The 22,558-nt window shown below is 37.0% G+C and overlaps 1 protein-coding gene across 1 annotated transcript; it reads left to right on the forward strand.

Annotated features, from left to right (window-relative positions):
- Positions 1–3,228: 3,228 nt before the first annotated feature.
- On the forward strand, positions 3,229–17,106 carry NR1H3 (nuclear receptor subfamily 1 group H member 3). The gene is made up of 8 exons (XM_015818653.2): positions 3,229–3,448; positions 4,958–5,224; positions 7,205–7,413; positions 8,150–8,329; positions 10,572–10,671; positions 13,005–13,118; positions 14,233–14,327; positions 15,236–17,106. The coding sequence occupies exons 1-8, from the start codon at positions 3,334–3,336 to the stop codon at positions 15,380–15,382; spliced, it is 1,227 nt and encodes a 408-aa protein (XP_015674139.1). The 5' UTR covers positions 3,229–3,333; the 3' UTR covers positions 15,383–17,106.
- The last annotated feature ends 5,452 nt before the right edge of the window (positions 17,107–22,558 follow it).

The raw sequence follows: 22,558 nt of genomic DNA on the forward strand, positions 1-22,558 counted from the left end.
CTTCCTGACAGTGAGAACAATTAACCAGTGGAACAACCTGCCTCCAGAAGCGGTGAATGCTCCAACACTGGAAGTTTTTAAGAAGAGACTGGACAGCCATTTGTCCGAAATGGTATAGGGTTTCCTGCCTGAGCAGGGGGTTGGACTAGATGACCTTCAAGGTCCCTTCCAACTTTACTATTATTATTATTATTATATCCAAAGATCCTTTAAGATTGAATTATCTCCATGATTGAGATTAGGGGGTTGGTACCTATGTTGATTAATTGTTTTATATTTTTATTTTCATGGTTTTATTTATATTGTAAGCTATTGGGAATTGGTTTCTGATTATGATATAATAAAACAAATAATTTAAAGATGAAGATTATTCTGACTTCATTGTTGTTTCCCATTGAAACATCACTGCAGATTTTCTTTAGTTTTGCTAATTCTCTAACATACATTCTTCCTTTGAAAATATTTCATGCTATAATGATCCCTTATATTTTTAATACAATGCAGTCTTTGATTTCAAAGTTTATCGTAGTCATGAACATTCCTAATTGGGAACTTTTTACTAGAGAATCATTATGTGCCTGAAACTGCTTAGGGATCCATAAGTAAAACTAATATGTGGTATTTAAAAATGTCTACATTGTTATGTTTTGTTAAACTGTTGCAGCAAAAACACCAATATATAGCTTCCTAGTGAACAAATCAGCAAAAGGCATATACTGTAGCTCACACTCAGTTCGAAGATTGTATATTATTGAATATATGTATGTGTGTGTGTGTGTGTGTGTGTGTGTGTATGTGTGTTTGTGTGTTTTTCTCTTAAGCCTTTATAGTCTTTCGAGAAAGATCAGGAGCTGATCATGTTTTTGTGTCCAGGGGCCATATTTAATGTGTGGGAGAGAGGTGAAAAGTGTGATGAGCAAAGACAACTCAAAGTTAGTGAGGGGAATATCATCTTAAACATAGGGATTGGGTTTCTGGTTTCGGCAGGAATTTGGAAATTTTCTTCATGCATTGAGTATGTATTTTTTTGTTTTAAAATAGGGGGAAGCTGCAAATGTACTTTTTTTGGCAACTGTATTACTATAATTCAATGGTGCAGTTTATAATTGGAAGAGGCAATGGATGAGATTTTTTTTTTTTTAGTTCCAGGAGCATCATGAATATGTTGAACTTGATAGTACTGATCTCCACGTTATTCAGCTCTTTCTTCACTCCTCCCAGATTTGTCTCTCCCTCATCATATATATCATTTTCTCTACAGCTCGAGAAAAATGGGGAATAGTGTTAGAATGGATCTACAGTATGCAAAGTGCATCAATTCTTGTTAATAACTGAGCTCTTATTCATTATCCAATTGTCAGTGAGATTGACGTTTAAATGGATCTGTGTCTCAGTAAAGGAAAATAAAATCAGACATGGTTGCTCCATGATGACCAAAAGGTGTAGGAAGTGCCTGGGTATTGCAGTAGGTACAATACTGTTTTTATTTAATTGAATAATTAACAGTGTAGAATTTATTTTCCCATTCAGGTATTTAAGATTCATGAAATAGCACTGAATGAACCAAGAAAGAGAGCCAGGCAAGATGACTGGGAAGTAAACACACAGATGAGATTACCTAGTTATTGCAAGCACTTTTCATGGAATTCAGAAGTATTTTAAAAAAAGAAACTATTATCAACGAGTTATCAGGTTCATTTCAAGGGAACAGAGAAGAGTGATGCTCACTTCTGACTGTTGTTTTTCTTCTTCAGAGATGCACTACAACTTCCCCAGCTCTAAATGCCAACATCACTTTTCCCCAGTCAAAAATTGTGCTAAGTAACAAGTTTCACTTTTGCTGCCTGCTTTGGCCTCTGCATGTGATGACATGTCAATTTTGAAATTCCCTTAGTCAAGCATCCATATCCTTTTCTTTGGCTCCAGCTGTCTGGTAATACACCCTGTTTCCTGGCATATTCTACCCTTCAGTACTACTTTGAAGCAGTATTGCTTAATTACTGAGCTGACAGCAGCAAAAGACCAAATTGAATGTTTTTTCAGATATCTAGGTGGGGCGATTCAATCTTTTCCCCTTTTAATGTATTTAGATCTTCTCTGATTTTTTTTGTTTTAAATAAGGAAGTTTGGTTAAATATATCTCACATAGTCATTCAGCAAATGTTCTCTAAAGTAGATTTTCTACTGAGGTACTGTAACTTTTCATTAAATCTGAGTTTTGCTAGAATGGAAATTACCACAGTGAAGTTTTAGTTTGGTGTGTAAGGAAACCACCACAATCAGGCACACTGCTGCATTTCACTACTTCTAAGGTCCTAAAAATGGTAATCAGGGCAATATACTTTACTGAGAATAGCTGAACCCAGATGATAAAGTGATAATAAAGACCTATTAGCTTTCAGGCAGCTAGGCTGTTTTGCTCCTTCCTTCCTTCCTTCCTTCCTTCCTTCCTTCCTTCCTTCCTTCCTTCCTTCCTTCCCATACTACAGTATTTCAGAATATTTTTTTTTGGCAGGAAGCTGCCTTAGTTTTGGATTATTTTTGAAGAATGATATGAAGTAGTTTTAAGGTTTTATTGTTTTATGACTTAGGTTTCCGATCTGCTTAAATATTAAAGAATGTTTTTGGAGATATACAAGTAATGAAAAATAGATTCATGAATCAAAAGTGAAAATACTTTCTTGGGAAATTTGACTGGCTTCTTCACCTTTTGTCCAACTTTCCCAAACTGATATTCTTCAGATCTACTGGGAATACAATTCCCAATATTACCCATCAATATAGCACAGCACATTTGGAGGGCATCAGGTTGGAGAATGCTGCTTAAAATAATCTGGTTATGACAGCCCTGGACAAGCTAGGATAATCTGGTTATGACAGCCCTGGACAAGCTAGGATAATCTGGTTATGACAGCCCTGGACAAGCTACGTATACCCTCTTCAGCTGCTGTTTGAAAAATTGCTTGTAAACCAACAAATAATTAAAATGCTATTTCTATTATGAGTATTATATTATTGATAAAAATATTTAATTTCTAACAGAAAAAATAAGTTTTATTGAAAAGAAGTGTTTTCTAGTTAAAGGAGAAAAACTATAATTCTTTGAGGTTGAATAATTGTAGCTGGCAGCAGCCTGGATGGATACTGTTGTGGGTGGTAGTTTGGAAACATAAGACTTCCATATAACTTCAGGAATTCTGTTTTTCTTTTATTATAGCTTTTGTTTTTCTCCATTTTATGAAGTCATTGTAACGCTGCATGCAAACACCCTGAGTATGGTCATAAACATGCTTTAGAGATTACAAGAACGTGAGCCCCTGTAGAATAGCCACCATGGGTCCCACTCATCTTGTCACACAGAACCATGGGAAGAAGACAAGCGTTTTTAACATGGAAGAAAAAGTATTTGCACTTTTCCAGAACTCAGAGATTCCCTCTGAACCTATAGGTAAGACTACATTCTTGTTTTAATTCATAGCTTCAGAATGCAGTAAGAAATTATCTCTATGTTAAAACAAATCATGTGATAGATGTATACGGTAAAATTCTATGTAGTACTGTGGATTTCATTAAATTTTAAAACAGTTTTTGCACAATAAAAACAAAACAATCTCCCTTCAATACATTACAATACATTATAGGATAATGGGGATAACAATTATGGAATATGGTATGATATTGAGTATGAAATAAATCTTGGGTCTAGCTTTGAAAAAAGGTAAAGGAAAGAAACGCAGAGAGAAATTCATGAGAAGGTCTCAAAAGTTTGCAAGGGTGGTGGTGTTTGGCTTGGTTTTTCAGAGTTTTGAAAAATGTTAGAAAGAAGCATCTCTGTTTCTGGTATGAACACTAACCATCTGCTTGCAGTGAATAGTCTGGATTATTTATGATTTCAAAAGTTTACGAAACTGACTCAAGAAACTGTAAAATGTAAATGAAACGTGTGTTGGACTTCACTTTCATAATCCCCATGGAGCAAGGCCAACAGCTATATTATCTGAGGAACTATGAGAACTGAAATCAGTTCTAGCATTCTCTGGCTTACATGGCATCAGGCTGGTAAAAGCTCTCCCAGTCAGACTGAAAAAAACAATGCTGATCCCTGCTGAATGTCAGCCTTCCTAGAAAGGAAACACGACCAGATGAACTAATTCTATTTTATTGTAAGACTACATGAACAGAATCTTGCAAGTCTGAAAGTATAGATCCCCCGCTGTCTCCTTTGGAGACTAAAACCTAAGGGGGTATCCCTTCTGACGCACTTTGTCCACCCCTGATGCAGCTTCTCTCATCTGACTGTTTCTAGGTAGCATCTCTTCCCCATTTCCCAAGGTAATTCCCACATACCATTATGACACAGAGAGACAAGGACAGCCAGTTTTGAGAGCTAATATTTTCTTTAGCTACCCATTCTCTGTGTCTGTTACCTTTATATGTGAAACACTCTAGGAGATTTTTATTTTCTGGCCCTCTCAGAGTCTAATGTAAATGGCTGCTGATTCTTTTTAAATAGATATGTATACAGAATGGGGAATTGATTAACTATATATATTGCTCAGTTTTTATCCAATATTCTAGCTTGGTATTTCAAGGAATATTTAAAACTATGGGAACAGAATTCTTACCCCTGATTGTTCCTATATATTCTGAGATGATATAATTCTTGTTCTTAATATTAATTGAATCATCTGAATTATAGCCCCATGACTCTAGAAGTGCATAGAATACCATTGGTAAATATTATTACAACAGTATACCCAAAGAAGGCCTTCCTTCACCACAGGTCATTATGTCCTTTGATTGCACCTAAATGTAACATTTCAGATTTCTCCAAGGTTGGCATTTTATTTTATATGAAAAAAAACTGTTAACATGTATACATCACAAGCAGCTCTTTTTCTCTCATTTTCAGACCTAATTTCAGAGTCTTTCTTTTCATCCCTTTTCTCTGCTTTAGAAAATCCTCCCTTGAAAAGGAAGAAGGGTCCAGCCCCTAAGATGCTTGGAAACGAGGTGTGCAGCGTATGTGGGGACAAAGCCTCAGGCTTCCATTACAATGTCCTGAGTTGTGAGGGCTGCAAAGGTTTTTTCCGACGCAGTGTGATCAAAGGAGCCCAATATATCTGCAAGAATAGTGGCAAATGTGAAATGGATACGTACATGCGCCGGAAATGTCAGGAGTGCCGGTTACGCAAGTGCTATGAAGCAGGCATGCGAGAGCAATGTAAGTATCTAGTGTAGGGCAGTGCTTTTTTTGAAGAAAAAAAAAAAAAGGTGCCGGAACTCACACACATCATACAACCCGCCTTGCCTACCCTACAAAGTTCCATCCAAAAAAGGGGCCGGAACTCCGTTCTGGGCGTTCTATGAGAAAAAAAGCCCTGGTGTAGGGATATCAAGGATCATTCTGGAAATATTGCTGTAGGAGAAAAGTGTTTCCTTTAGCTACATTTTATAATAAAACTGACATTGTTCTCTTTGTCATAGAATCTCAATGACCTAAGAAAATAATATATTAAAGCAAGCAGTTTGAATAAAATATAGTTAAATTAAATTATTTAAATTATTTTTATTTGAATTTTTACAAAATTCAGAATATTTAAGACCATTAATACCAGAATTATTATCTCAGATTAGGTTGCTGCTGTTTGTTAGATTTTTTCAATTATGGTACACTTTTTGTTTGTTTCAAAATGATTTATAACATTGCTGTTCTGAAAATTAATTCATTTTTTTCACTGAATATAAGAGCACATCTTATATTGCTACTACCCTAATTCTTTATACTCCTTTGATAGGATGTAAATGGATATTTGCACGCCCCTTAAAATCCGTATTTAATTTATCAGATAGATTTCCTAAATGTTTCCTTCTTTCTAGGTTCAGTATGGGGAAAAAAATCCCAAATTGTTCTCTTTGTCAGGTAGCTATAAAGTAGGCATACAATGTATAGCAACTTCCAAAGTGCCAAGTATTGATCCCTGTTACTAAATGGTAAACCAGCTGAGCTTCTACATAATAGCATATTTCAAAGGGCAGTTGCCACTTTGAGTCCCCCAGTTTCCAGCCTGATGCCTTAACCACTACATACCCAGCCAAGGAATGCCATCAAGAAGCTTCAGGGCAATTGTGTGCCACTCTTTTTCTAATCCAAGAATAATATAGCTACAGAGACCTGCTCTGTAGCTATCAAACCAGCCATTTGTCCAGCAGAGCAAAGATATGTGCTGCTAGTTCAGAGCACCATACTGGGCGGAGAAGAGACTGTGAGTTCTAATGCTGCCTTGGGCACAAACCCAGCTAGGTGATCTTGGACCAGTCATTTTCTCTTAGCCCTACGAAGGAGGCAATGGCAAACCACTTTTGAAAAATCTTGCAAGAAAACTGCAGGGACTTGTCCAGGCAATCTCCAAGAATGGGACACAATTGAACAGAAAAATAATTATATTCACATAAAATCACTAGAAGTTTTTATATTAAGAGTTTAACAGCTCAAACCATCCTAGAATTAGCTTTCCATTTTGGACAACTGAAAAGGCTCCTTCACAGTTCCATTTCATAATTTCCTTAGATTTTAGATCTTAAACTAATTTATTTAGTAATTCATGATTGCTTCACCAGAAATAAAAATGGGGCTATATGACAGCATCTTCTCCGAAATCATAAAATATTCTTTCTTCAAACGTGCTTCTCGATGTATACAATCTTATGACAGGCAAATATAAGTATAACCACATTCCTAAGTATCTGGAATCTCTATGCAGCATATTTACAATCTTCTGTTACTCTTCTTAAAGTCAATGCATTCTTTAATAATTTTCATTTTTGTCCTTTTTCTGATTTAAATTGATAATGTTATTATAAAATGCCGGCCTAGAATATAGACTGCTTTCTGTCAAATTTTCTATCAGTTTATTATCAGAATCCTTTCCAGCACTTCATTTTACCTGTTTGACCAAATGCTTTTTCTTTGCTATTTGGGCATATTCTGGTGTGAAAGGGTATATTTTCTCTCTCCTTTTAAGATATATTTTTATCCTCTCCTTTTTCCTATTTTTGTGGCTGGGTTTCTCACTGCAAATTATGTTCAATTTAATTATGGATGGAATTGACTTTGAGGTTTTTGCAAAAGTGATTATGTACTGTAAGCTGGTTGGTAGCCATAGTATCATTGATTCTTATCTGTCTTGTGCTCTACATTTAGGTGTTCTCTCTGAAGAGCAAATCCAGCTGAAGAAACTTAAGAAGCGGGAAGATGATCAAGCCCGAATGATAGTTATGCGTCAGAACCCACCATCTCCTCCAAGTACCCCTCCCAAAATGACACCAGAGCAGCTTGTTATGATAGAAAAACTTGTTGCAGCTCAACAGCAGTGTAATCAACGGTCTTTCACAGATAGGCTCAAAGTGACGGTAAAAGCACCATTTTTGTGGTCTGTTAAATAGAGGGAGAAAGCAGACACACACTTGTCTTCATTAAAGCTTTCTTTTGATTTTGTTTAGTGGATGGTTAACTTATGGAATAATAACTCATACTTAACAGATACAGCATTTGTATTCTAACAGTCTCCTGAGACCCAAGGGGGTCTGTATAATAGACTGAAATCAAAGACCTGAAAGAATTTGTTGTTGTTATTTGCAAAGTCGTGTCAGACCCACCGCGACCCCATGGACAATGTTCCTCCAAGTCTTCCTGTCCTCTACCATTTTCTGGAGTCCATTTAAGCTCACTCCTACTGCTTCAGTGACTCCATCCAGCCACCCCATTCTCTGTCGTCCCATTATTCTATTGCCCTCAATCTTTCCCAGCATTAGGCTCTTCTCCAGTGAGTCCTTCCTTCTCATTAGGTGGCCAAAGTATAGTTTGAAAGAATAGTTTGTGGAAATTTGCTTGTTTTGAAGTGGAATGATTTCACCTGAATTCCTAGTGACAAAGGATTGTGTAACGTGTTCTTGAGGGGTTGTATGACAATTAGTTAAATATATTAATCAGATATAATACTAGTTTTGTTTTGATCAAACTTGTATGAGAGCTATGAGATAATTGTGAGACTGGGGATACTAATTTCAATGGACTTCCTGTTTTTAATTTCTACTCTTATTAAAGTCTTCTTCTTTCCCTCTTTGTGGGTTTGCTATTTAATTGCAGCCATGGCCTCAGATTTCAGATCCTCTTCATCGTGAAGCACGACAACAGCGTTTTGCTCATTTCACAGAGCTTGCCATCATTTCTGTGCAGGAAATTGTGGACTTTGCCAAACAGTTGCCAGGTTTCTTGGAACTCACTAGAGAAGACCAAATTGCTCTTTTGAAGACTTCTACAATAGAAGTAAGTACTCTGCCATTTTTCCATGAGGAGCAGGAGGCAACTGTAGTAAGGAGGGCCTTTATATACCTTAATGTTGTGTACCAGTTGTGTTCATTTATGGAGTGGAGTCATTGTTTACAGTCATTCATGCCTTGTGACCTTATTGATGACTGCAATGTGCTCTTTATTGGACTGTCCTTGAAGAACATTATGAAACTTCAACCTGTGCATAATTTGGCTGCACAGATAATAAATGGTGACAGATATTTGACACATGTAACACTATTGCTATGTGAGCTGCATTGGTTACCACCATGCTTCTGGTACAATTCAAGGGGCTAGTTATCACATTTATCACTTGAGTTATCTAAAGGATTATCTTCCCCCAGTCATTGCTATCTGTCCATTTTAGTCTGGCAAGTTGGGTAAATTAGGAGTCAGCCAAGGAAAGTTCGTTGCAGGATCTAGGAGATATGCCTTTCCTGCTGAAACCTCTGCCCTCTGGGACATTCTTCCTTCAGAGATTAGGATAAGCCTGACCCTGTTGGCATTTCATAAAGCTGTGAAGACCTGGTTATGTGTCTGGGCATAGGGCCCTGAGTATGTTAAGCGCTCTGGTTGTTTAGCTAGGTTAACATCTATAGCGATAGTATTACTCGGCAACCATATACATTTATTTTGTATTTTTAAATTGTTTTTATAATGTATTCCACCTAAAATCACTTGTGAAATGGGCAACTATAGAAATCAAATAAATATATTGGCATACACAACGAGAACATACAGTTTCTTTTTATATCACCTAATGACAAAGGAGACAAGCTTTTTATTTTTATTAATGTTTCACTACAGCAATTTTAAGATCAAAAAGCATTTTAAAAGTCACATACCTAATGAGAAAACGATTAATTTTAAGTTAAAGTTTTCTGATGTTAGCTTTCCAAATTAGAGGGTATTTTAGAAAACAGGATTTAACTACCAGTTCCTTCCTCTTGTGGAAGTTGTCGGCATGCCTCGGTATACGCAAGTGACATCTCTGCTGTGTGAATGGCATTGGTTGCTAGTTTACTTCCATGTGATTTAAAGTGCTATAATTCCTTACATGGCATATAGCCCAGTTACTGGAAGGGCCATCAATCTTCAATGGTATCTGGCTGGCCAATTTTGGCTAAAAAGGTTGGCATGCTCCAGATTCTTAAAATTAAACAATGTCATCTGTTTCTCCTGAGATATGAATGGCTCTCATCCTGTGGGTATTCTGGAGGGCTATAAAGACATTTCTGCTCCCAAACCTTTTTCTATGGACATTAGAAGTTAGTGGGATATTTTGGAGTTTACTACTTTTACTATCTTGTTCTTCTGGTTTTATGTCTGTTTGAGAGGTTCTGAACCTCTAGATCTTAATCAAATTCCAAGTGATATTATGGTGACCATAGAAAGTGGAATGAAGATTTGGTCTGAAACCCTAGTCAGTGTGTGGAAAATCACTTTGATATGCAAGAATTATTACCTAGGCAAAAGGGATTGAGACAAGTTTTAAGTCCAGAGCAAAAAGAGAACATTTGGAAGTGACTCAAGCAGAAACCTTCCTAACTACTGGAGTACATAAGAATGGAGAAGAAAGTACAGCACAATCAGATTTGCAATATTATAATCAATCTCAATAAAAGTAATTTTAGTAGGTCTGGTCTACCTAGTGGGGTTCACAGGAACATACTTTGATTGGAATCCTAAAAGGATGTTTGGTGGATTGGTACTTTCCTCTTGGCACTTGAACTCTGCAGACCTGGGCAAAATATGTGTTTTGAGAATCAAGGAGGCCTATTTCAGAAAGATAGCCATGCTTCAGAGAGATGAAAGTAGAGAATTTTCTCAAATTAATTTCTATTAAAAAGACATCTTACTTATGAAGTTTTCCCTGCATCAGTCCAGAGAAATCATTAACCTTAGGAGAAACTTAAGTGTAGAAAGGAGTGGAGAGAAAGGAGAGGATAAGAAAAATGTTTTTATATGTTGTGTATTTAATCATCTTATCTCTCATTTTTCTGTACTTTCAATGTAGTTTACAACTTAAATAAAGAAAAACAAAGCAAAACAGATGTATCAAAGATACTGTACAACTTCTTTTTGATAATTTTTGTTATCAAAAAGTATTTCTTTCATCACTTATGATATGTGAGTGCAATAACACTTTAATTGATTTTATTGTCAGATTTATAATTGTGACTGGTTTTGGTATGTGTGTTGTATATGTATATTCAAGGTGATGCTGTTGGAGACATCTAGGCGCTACAATCCAGAAACTGAAAGCATAACTTTTTTGAAAGATTTGAGTTACAATCAGGATGACTTTTCCAAGGCTGGTGAGTTAAGCACATTGCAGAGTATAAAAGAGATTTGTTCTCCCTGCATTATCGATCAATATTATGGCAACTTCTTTTCTAGAAAATGAAATCAAAATTCTTTTATGAAAGATTGTAGGCTTAATCCTCAACCTGAAATATGAGACCTGGCAAAAGTTTGGGAAATAGCAATCCAGTAATACTATAAAAAATAAAGTTAGGGTGGATTAGAAGAGATAATATGGTCTCCTACCAGAACATTTTTGGAGGATATGAAATAGGTATCCAAAAACGTGACTATTATAGGTGTTGTATTGCTAGACTTCTAGTATAAAGTCTTTTTCTTCCTTTCTAACTTTCTGTCATCACACATAACTTCATAACTTGAAAATGTGTGGTAGAAGATTATTATTAGATTTTTATCCCATACTTTATATATAACTCAAATTGAAAAGCACCACCTAATACCGGTATTCCTGCCTCCTATATTTCCCCACAACAGCCATCTTGTGAGGTAAGTTGGGCTGAGAGAAAGTGACTGGCTTGGAATTCAGTCTCCTGGTTTCTAAGCCAGCATCTTCACCACTATACCAAACTGACAAAATTGGAGTCCAAATGTAATGTTAAGGTGTTGCATGAGATTGGGGAAAACCAGATTCAGGTAATTTTTTTTAAGCATGGAAGCTTACTGGATGATGTTGGGCCACTCACTCTCTATCAATCCAGTTAATCTCTTAGGACTGTTGGGAAAAATTGGAGAAGGTAGTGCTAAATACTTGAACATTTGAAAAAAGGGTAGGATATTTATATTTTTGATATATATGTATGTCGTGTGTATGTGTATTCCCACATGCGTGCATGCCTATACATGTTTATACAGAATTTTAAAGGAAGCATATAATTAATTTTTTTTCTCTTAATTTTTCAAGTACACTGCTCTAACAATGAATATTAGCTTGTCTAGGCAGCAAACAATTGTTCCTGTATTTTTTTCTTTTATTGCTTGATCTGAAATCCCCAGACTATCTGTGACATTGTGAATATAGGGTGTGTTTGTGAGTGTGTGTATGCATGCACGCATGTGGGAGCACAGATGCACACACTGTAAATACTAGCATATAAATCCATCCCTGGATAAATCACTTTTTGAATTAACAAAAATGCACCATTTGCAGATAACTTGACCTTGGAAATTTTTGTGTTTTAATTTTTTACAGTTGTCTATCTGTGGGTAGTGCATGGATTATCCATTTTTCATGATATTTTGGTTAAAAAATTGAGGGTCACCTTGTCCATTCATGGGCTTATAAGCGAGTATATACAGGATATTGGGTACTTTAAAAAAGTATTATTATATATAGTTGTAGGTAAACCCATCCCCAGTTAAGTTGAAACATTTTTGGACACATTTTGACATCTAAACTCTCAGCTTATTCACCAGTATACTGTACATAGTATATTTAGGGAGAGTGTAGATGTCCAAATTTGGGATGGAGAAGTTGTGGCTTCGGGCCATAGAACATTTTCAGATTAATTTCAGGAGGGGTTTTTTTTTTTTGTTGCAAGGAATCAGTTCAGACTTCCTCACACATTCCTTTCTACTATGCATGTGTTTTGGTAATGAAAGAAATAGAGAGAAGAGTGCATGATATGAAGGAAATAGGTCTATGATGTTTTGTTTGGGTCTTCCCATCATTGTCATATAGCTTTCAATCAAATAAAGATGTTCCTGAATCAAGCTTGAATTCTGGTAATCATATGAATGCATCCCTGCAGTTTCCTTAATAGCAATAAGCAAGCTTTGTCATTGTCACCTTGGAGGTTATTTTAACTTCTGGTCTATAAGTCCTGATGTTCTATGGTATTCTCCCATCTTGTTAAGCTATGAAGCTCAGGCATGTCTACATCTGATTGTTCTTCAGGAAATGCAGTAATACAATAAAATAGATTGCTTATTCTCAGAAGTAACATAAGGGAGAGGAATTATCCTGTTCTATTGGACTACAGTTTTCCCTGCTAAATACAGGTAGTCCTTGTTTAGTGACTGCCTCATTTAGTAACTTTTCACTTACAATAGTGATGAAAAAGTAACTCTGCAACCAATTATTTCATTTATGACCTTCACAGGTTTGTAAAGCAAAGGAAAGCTGAATTAAGATCATAAGTGTAGTTGCAATTTTATTTATTGACCACTTTGCTTAATGACCGAGTTGCTGATTCCAGTTATGATCCTTAAACAAGGACTACCAGTATATTCATCTAGAGTTGCACATGCCATTTGCGGGCGGGGGACGGGTACAATATACATAAGCTGTATATATTTCTAAATCATTTTTTTGTTTTTTCCCCCTCAGGCCTACAAATTGAGTTTATTAATCCCATTTTTGGATTTTCAAAGAGAATGAATGAGCTGCATCTCAATGATGCTGAGTTTGCACTTTTAATAGCCATCAGCATTTTTTCTGCAGGTAACAAGCTGGGAGAAAGATGGATCAAAAATGTAAAAAGAATCTTTAATCAAGAAGAATTGCATATAATACTTAGAGTAGTGTCCTAATGTTGTTTGTAAGGAACGCATTTGTCATGGATAATAATTAAGGTTGTGCTCTAATGTCCTAGTCATGGAGTAATAAGGTTTGGGTTGATCATGGTTGACTCAAAACATACACATTCTGTCAAAACCCAGAATGTGTGTATTTAAACCAGATGCAGGCCCACAACATGTATATTTTGGGCATAGGTATTATAGGATGGGGAAACTTGGTAGTAGTGTACTGCAGCAGATGAAGGATGGTGCTGGGACCTTCAGAGAGGAGATGTATGGGTTAGTTGTGTCACGGTGTACTTATATTCAAGGCTGGTGATATCTGCAGGGAGGGATCAGAATAGACAAGATGATGGATCTGGTACATCTAAAAGTGCTTGGGCTGCAATCATTTTCTTCAAAGTCATCTGTCTTAGAGATGTCTTGTTCATAGCTTAATATTCAGCACATTATTGTTGTTTCTTTCTATTTCCTTATTTGCTGTTGAAGCAGATGCTTGGCTTTTGCTGAACTGTGAAAATTCTTTCTCAATGATGTTTTCTTAAAAAAAAAAAGATAAATCACAGATGGGGAAATTGAATCCTCAAGCACTTTTTCTCTATGCTGTTTCTAAGCTATAAGGTGCTTAGAGGGTTGTAGAGTGGACTGGGAAAACAGACACGGCACTAAGATTTTTGAGTTTAGCCAGAGAGCACTTTGGATTCAGTGACGTATATATTTATTTAAAAACAAACAAACAAACAAATAATTACAAGCTCCTTGGAGCCTTCCATAAGCATGGATTAAAGAAAATAATTAAAAAGATGTTTACATACAGTATAACCAGCATGGAGCCAGCATGTTGGTTATACTGTATGTAAACATCTTTCCTCTCATAGCTTTGTTTTATCCATGCTTATTGTTTTAATGGGTTTGAAAGATGTTTTAATTCTTGGTTTATTGTATGCCACCTAGAGTTATTTCAGGTTAGATGGGCAGCCATATGAATTTGACAAATAGATTTTTTTTTAAAAAATGATGCTTTGTTTCCTTAACAGACCGGCCAAATGTTCAAGATCAAACTCTGGTAGAAAAGTTGCAGCATACCTATGTAGAAGCCCTTCACTCATATATATGTATTCATAGGCCAAATGTAAGTGTCTTGGCTAGGCTGCGAAAGTGACTGCATTGCTAATGTATGAAAGAATCTGGTTAAAACAGAATCTCTTGTAAGTTAGCCATCATGGGCTGCATGGTATGGCTGAGTTTTTAACAAATATTTAGCCATATCCTGACAAACAGCTGTACTACAAATTTTTCTGAATCCGAAATTCTTTTAGACTATGTAAAGCATTAGATTTGAAAGCAAAAGTGGTGGGTGTATCTGTAATGCTTTAAACCAAATGCATATTTCCCCTGAAGTTGCTGCATTTGAGCCAGGCTGCTGCAGGACCTAAAAAACAAAAACAAATAAGCAGCTACTTTATGGGGTTGCAAACAGGTGCTATTCCAAATCAGCTTTTTGCTTTTAAATCCAAGCAATGTGTTACTCTTGAATATGAACTTTCTACGTGCAGTGCTACTGTTACTTTGTCATTTTACATTTATTCAGTTTTAGGAATAAAAAGAACAGAGAATGTATGTTTACTCAGAGAATAGACATATGTCTAGTGCTTTTGATCATTCTGATATCTTTTAGTCAGAGATGCTAAGGGGGATAGTCTTGTTCTATAGAAGCAAAGGGGAGGATTTTTTTTTTTTATATAAAAAATGATAGTTGAAGAATTGGAAGTTCATGGAATCTTTGGGGAGCAAATATTAAGATTCAAATACCTAGTACCATGCTTAGCATATGATTACATTTTCTATAATTTATTTAGCTATTCTGTAGTTGATAGCATAGAATTTGAGACTATTGGGCCAGTCCACAATGCTTTAAAATGTTATTACCCTTATAGTAGGCAAATGGTATTTAATCTTATTCTACGTATGAAAAGTAAAACAGAGGAACAGAATTTTGATCATTCTGATATCTTTGTCTATTTGTGTATGATCTTATAGGATCATCTAATGTTCCCACGGATGTTAATGAAACTGGTCAGCCTTCGGACTTTAAGTAGTGTTCATTCTGAACAAGTGTTTGCTCTTCGGCTACAGGACAAAAAGCTGCCACCACTTCTTTCAGAGATCTGGGATGTCAATGAATGAGTATACTATCTAAGGATAGTGAGCGATTACACTGATTATCTTTTGCCAATAAAAACTATTCTCCTTATCGAAAGCACTGAAGCAACCCAGAAGGCTGTGATTTCTTTGCTCTGATGAAATATATACAGTATATAGAAAACAAATGAGAAGGATCACATGACGCTTTAGTCACTATTTTCCAAAAATGGAACTGAAACACCTAACATGGAAGAGTAAAAGAATCCCCCCACTAATAATTTTCCAGGCAGTTTTTCTTTAACCATTTTTTCATATTTAATTTCAAGGCCACCATCCAGACCTATAGAATCTTCTTGGGAATTTTAGAGGCAAGCTTCCTTGTGTATCTTTTCCCCCCCCTCTTGGTTATATATGGTTAAAATATGTTGACATTAGAAACAATGGATAGAGAGCTGGATAGACTGTTGACATATGTGGCTTAGGTGCCTTTTTGTGGACTTTTGAGAAGCATCACTTTGGATTGAAAGGATAGCTGTACTATAGAAATCTCTTAGGACCTTTTGTAATATTTCTGTTCTCCATCCCCTCAACAGGAAATAAGCCATTACTGATATATACTGATACAATATGGAGGAAGACATGATTTTTATTATATGAAACTCATTTGAATATGGAGAGGTGCATCATATATACCCATAATCTAGATGATTGCTGCTCACTGTTTTCTACATAGTACAAAATATACTATATTGGATTATAACATAATTACATACAGTATAAGATTACCACTTTTCTCTTTTATTCATCTGTGCATTAACAGACAAATCTAAATAGTGGTCATTATGGCTAAACATTTTCTTATCTCCCCTCTACTAGTTCTTTACTTCAAATTTTCCCCTTCTCTGAAAAAACCATTTAGCTGGAAATACAGATTAGTATCTGCTGTAAATCACTTTGCCAAAAATGATGATGCATGCATTATGTTGCAGTCCTGGCCTTTCATAGTTGGACCCAATGTTGGATACTAGTACTTAAGTCATAAGTTTTGCATCATGTCATGATGCACATAAGGTCAATTGCCTCCCTGGATGGATACCTGTAGTGGGAAATTTCTTAAATGTTGCCTTTGGATAACCTCAAGAAGGAAAAGAACCTAATTTGTGTATATCATTAAAAATTATTGTGTAGTGAGGGTGTGAAGGCCAAGTTTATATCTTTCTATCCTTAACTTAAACTTGTTCAGTTATTTCAAGATGGCCCATATATTCACAAAGAGTTTAGTGTTTACAGCCTAAACCTCAGGAATGAGTGAAGTTTAACTTATTGATGCCAGTGGATTTAGGTATAAATATACTTTCCTAGGAATAGTTGCTAATGGAATAAATAATTTGAAAAGTATACACCAACATACTTGCAAGGATATCTGATAGCAGAAATTATATCAGACATTTCTTGGTACACTAATAGTGCTTGCTTCCTTCAGCATTTAAATTGGCTTTCTTTGCAGATGTGCTAGAACTTAGGCCCTTGAACCAGTATAATTACTATGTAGCAAGTGCCATATCTGTGGTGTCAGCTTTATGACTATTTTGCACATGAAATTAGTCTGCCAGTATTGGCCCTTTACCTGAGAAAGCTCATATATAACAATTTACCATGTTGTAATAACTCTTTGCAATTACAGAACTTCTTGGGTTTAATTCTACATTTTTAATTACTATTTCTCAAAAATGTAATTTTATGTAAAAGAATAAAATCTAATAAGAAAAATCTGTCTCATACTTAATGCATCAAAATGTATTCTTCTGCTGAAAATGCGCATGTAAACCTTATTGACTTCCTCAAGACTTATGAATGGACAGAAATTAATTTAAAAGTGAATGACCACTCGCAACTCCTCCCCCCTTTTTAAAATGTGTTGTAATTTAAGATCTTAGTTATATACTTCTGTTAAAGTGGCCTATTTTCAAATGAATGATACCTCGAAATGTGGCTGTGAGAAACAGCTTCATAACTGGAAGCTTTCAAGAAGAGACTGGACTGCCATCTGTCAGAAATGGTGTAGTCCAGGGTCTCCTGCTTGGGCAGGGTGGGGGCTTGGACTAGATCAGGGGTACGCAACCTTGGCTCTTTTATGACTCGTGGACTTCAACTCCCAGAATTCCTGAGCCAGCTGGCTCAGGAATTCTGGGAGTTGAAGTCCACGAGTCATAAAAGAGCCAAAGTTGCGTACCCCTGGACTAGATGACCTACAACAGTGGTGGCGAACCTATGGCACGGGTGCCAGAGGTGGCACTCAGAGCCCTCTCTGTGGGCACGCGCACCGTCGCCCCAGTCCTAGGCCTTCAGCTGGGATTTATAAAACCTTTTCGCTTTAGGCCTCCACCGCTGTGTGCAAAAAAAAAAAAAAGGTTCAATCAATCAGTCAATTTCAACTTCTTGCGGGGGAAAAAAAGATCTTGCAAAGTTGGAATTGATTGATTGAACTATTTAGTCCCACCCAGTCTGCCGTTATCACTGCAGCCATGCCCACCCAATGGGCCACACCCACCCAATTGGCCACACCCAGCCACACCCGGCACCCGATGATGCATAAGTGGGTTTTGGGTTGCAGTTTGGGCACTTGGTGTCTAAAAGGTTCGCCATCACTGACCTACAACAGTGTTTCTCAACCTTGACAATTTTAAGGCATGTGGACTTCAACTCCCAGAATTCCACAGCCAGCAATGCTGGCTGTGGAATTCTGGGAGTTGAAGTCCACAGGCCTTAAAATTGTCAAGGTTTATTTATTTATTTTATTTATTAATTGTATTTATATCCCGCCCTTCTCCTTTCGGACTCAGGGCGGCTGACAAATGATAAAAAGCTAACATATTACACCTAATTTAAAATTTGATTAAAATGAAATATTTAAGAATGTCAAATTTAAAAGTAATTAAAACCCCTATAAAATCCCCTAGGCCAGTCCCGCTTGCTGGAANTTTTCCGGCGTTTCATCTCTCTCAGCTCCTCAGTAAACCAAGGAGCTAATTGAGATCTACGCCGGGTCAGAGGCCGCAGCGGCACGACTCGGTCCAGTGCCGCGGCCACGGCCGCATCCCAGGCCGCGGCCTGATCTTCCGCCGAGTCGTGACCTAACGCCTCCGGATATGGCCCAAGCTCCGTCAGGAACCTCTCCGGTTGAGAAACACTGACCTACAAGGACCCTTCCAACTCTGTTATCCTGATTCTGATTCTCCTTTGGAACCTGGCGTCCTATTCTTTCGTCGCTTCTGAAAACGTAGGATCCGGCTTTCTCACTTTTATGCAGCAATTGGATTAATGTTGTAGGGAGGGGGGACACGGCTTATTATTAAGAACATACCTGTGACGGGGCTAGCGCTTCTGCTCGGCCCTGGGATGCGCTGGCCTTGGTACTCAAGCCCCTGACGGTGACGCCCCTCCCCGCCCCTTCGGGCTTCGCGCCTGCTTCCTGCTCGGCTCTGTCCCCTCGGAATGGCTTAATGGTCCGTTCCCAGCGTCCAACGCCCGCCCTCTTTCCGCCTCTTGGTTTGCTCCACCCCGTGCTGTTGATGCGGAACTGGCCGGCCGCCTGCCTGCCTGCCTGCCTGCTTGCGTGCGGGGCGGGGGGGGGACGGGTCTTCCGCTGACAGGTAAGACGAGCAGGCCGCGCTTAATGGCTGCAGGAAGCGTAGCGAGGCCGGCTGCCGTCGCCCTCTCTGTGACATATGCGGCGGAGGGCTGAGGGCGGCCAGGAAGGACGGCTATGGTTAGGGGGTACGAGGAGCCTGTGCGGGGCGGACGGGCTTGGGAATGGAGGGAGGGGAAGGCGAGCTTGAGGAGGGACCGCGGGAAGCCGGTCCGTGCGGGCAGGGCTCTGCGCGGCTGGGAAGGCGGCGGGGGACTCGGGCAGCGAAGGGTTGGTTGGCGTGGTGGTTGGGGTGACGAAGCACGGATGTCGCAGCAGGGAGGCAGGAGAATGGGAATGCAAGTTCAAAGATGGAAGGGGGCGGCTGCAGCGGTTGACGCAGGGAAGGGTTGCCGCGTGGGGTTGGGAGGTGTGGATGAACGTTGCGGGAGAGCTTGGGGGAGCAGGGAGCGAGAGCGCCTGAGCCGTGGAAAACTGCAACAGTAGGTTGCGAGGAGCATGTGCTGTGGAAGGACTGTGTGTGTGTGAGAGAGAGAGAAAGGGGGGGAGAGAGACTCTTCTTCTTCTTCTTCTTCTTCTTCTTCTTCTTCTTCTTCTTCTTCTTCTTCTTCTTCTTATTCTTATTATTATTATTATTATTATTATTATTATTATTATTATTATTATTATTATTATTATTATTATTAGAATTCCCCGCGTGCAAGGTTTATCTGGATTTTGTGCCGTCACACCATACAAACCTTCATGCCGAAATATGCGCAGGACAAACTCCTTCCTTGATCCTGTACCCTTCAAGCTGCGCATCACCGTGGCGATTGTTTTCCTAAATTCTCTCCGTGGTCTTGCGGGGAGGCTAAGGTTAAGCCAGGATGAAATTTAGTTTGGATAGGCTGTTATATAAATGGTTGGTTTTGTTCTGCAAATTGAAGCCATTGGTTTAATTAAATAAACCATGGCTTGAGTGTTAGGGGTGTAAAACTACCTTAATCAGGATTATGGATAAGAGAATTTTACCCAAAATTGCACCTTGAAAATACCATGACTTTTTCAGGAGTTGCAGTCTTTGGTCCCACAGCCCCAGCGTATTCTTTTGGAAGGTTTTATGTTATTCTAGAGGTCTCTAGATCTTCTCAAGTTTCATACTCAGGAACTTGAAAAATGTGCTATATATGCAGAAAATGTAGGTGAGTGATCTCACTTGCATTTGGAGGCTGCAGTTGTATAGCTGGAAAATTACAGATTGTTTACTATGGAAAAATAGATGTTGTTTCCTCAGGGTTAAAGCAATCTGGAAAAGGAAAAAAACATATTTGAAAGTAAATGCTATTGACAAGTTAGCCCTGAACTGATGCACAGAGAACTAGGTCTCTAACATGCACAGTTGCATCAGTATATTTTACTTCTCTTGAATGTATCATATAAAGTTATCTGACAAATTGTTATTGAATCTCAAACAATGGTAGGATTTTTTAAAGCTATTTTTCAAAATGTTTCATGTTTTCAAAAATGTTTTCAATTTTTCTTTCAAAATTTCATTTGAAAACATTTCTACTATATTATTAACTGATTTTTTTAGAATAAAATATTTGAGCATTTAAAAAATATTTAGATTGTAATGTTTTTAATCAACTTCTGAGTAGACTCTTGGGAGGATTTAGTTATTTAGTTCTTAATCTTGTATCTATGAAGTCTGGAAAATTTAGTATGATAAATATTTATCAAAGTTTATTTTAACTGCATAAAAGGATACTATCTTGTTAAAACATTCATAGTTGCTTTTTGATCTGCATCTGTAAAACTTATATTGGTAATTTTCTCTTCCATTTTATTTTCAGTAACAATATTCAGTTATATAATAAATGATGAAACCCTCAAATGTGTATAATATCCATTGTGGAAATTTTTAGATCCTGGAACATTTGTGAATCTTTCATAGATTTTCCACAATTGTGAGGCAGTCATTTTAAATAGCTTTGAAAATAGCCTTTCTGGAGTATCAATACTTTTAATTTTTACAGGTTCAAATTAAAGCCTTTCATTATTGCATTAAAATAATAAATGATAGCACATAGAAGTTCACTGTTTGCATTCTTAATATTTAGTGTATGATCTGAATAATTTCCACTGCTATCTTTATAAGTAGACAGGCTATATATCCTGGAAAGAATAATTTTATTTATTACTTACTCACTTGCTTCAACCAAAAGATATACATAGTAGTTTCTGTATAGTTTGAAAATGCTAATTAATAACACATTAGCTTTTCTTAAAAAAAACCCAATGACATTACTGTATAGAGGATTGTGAAAAGAAGTTATATATATTTTAGAAATGGATTTTCATGTCTTATTTACACTAACTGTGATAATACAAATGTACACTGGTGCTGCTTTGCAACATTTGATTTATTTTACTATCCAGGAATAGGTATGTTTTATCTGCAGTTAAATAGAAGTTGAGATCTGCATTTACATAGTAGGAGAACATTTTGTATCAGGAAACCCATCTTTGTGAATATCATTATATGAACATTTTAGATGTTTAATGTTATGCAGAATTACATAAATATGGAAAATCATACATAGAAATATACAAATCTACTGTATAATTCTGATACAAATAGGTCCTTGCAATTCCTTTCTCATCAAGAGAGACAGGCAACGGAAAGCATTTTGGCCTACATACTATATAGTTTTTATAATCCTATTTCCAATTATGGGATTAGCTACTCTGGATATTTCCAAACTGCTCTGGATTTATTTAATTTGCTTTGGTTAGTCTTATATAGGCTGCTTTTAGCTAGTTTTATATGGTTTTAGTCAGTTGAAGTAGATCATTTGGTTGAAAGAGCTGAGTCAGCTGTTTTAGCTTGTATGCATTCCTTTAATTGAGATAAATGTGTTCAAATGAGACAAAACCTTTTATATCATCACACACACACATATATGATTTTCATCATAAATGTCATGAGAATGTATTTTCTTTGTAGTATATAATACAAAGAAGTTACAGAGCTTTAAAGTCTTCTGAATAGATCAAAGAATTGTTCCATAAAATCCATGTAAATTAAATGATTGTTCAAAAGACAGTGGTCTGCTGACAAGTCATCACTTCTTAACTCTGATCTGGTTGTATTAAATAACTGTTTTTATCAGTTACCACTTATATGTCAGCTGATATGCCTTTTCCTAGAGACTAATGGATGAATGTATCAGGCTATTATATCCCAACAATGGGATATAATACTTCTGGAACACAATATATCCTTCAGCCTAGCCTTATGTTTTGCCTCACAATTTTTTTTCTACTGCTTTATAATTATTTGGGGAGAGGCAGTTATAACTTTTGTATAGCACCAACAAAGTGTGTTTCAAAGTTACAGTATTATTTCATTTCTGAGCTGCAACTTATAGAATATAAGCAAGGAAAATCAAGTGGGAGCGTTATGCAGGTGTTAAAAAGGGAATGGAACTGACCTTAGTAGGTTAAAATAAGGTTAATGGATGAAAATGGCTTCTGCTTCACATCTGGAAGAGCTCCAGTGGGGATCATGCTTAGGGTTATTTCTA

The sequence above is a fragment of the Protobothrops mucrosquamatus genome, unplaced genomic scaffold, assembly GCF_001527695.2.
Source record: "Protobothrops mucrosquamatus isolate PMUCROS unplaced genomic scaffold, P.Mucros_1.0 scaffold775, whole genome shotgun sequence".
Lineage (NCBI taxonomy): Eukaryota > Metazoa > Chordata > Lepidosauria > Squamata > Viperidae > Protobothrops > Protobothrops mucrosquamatus.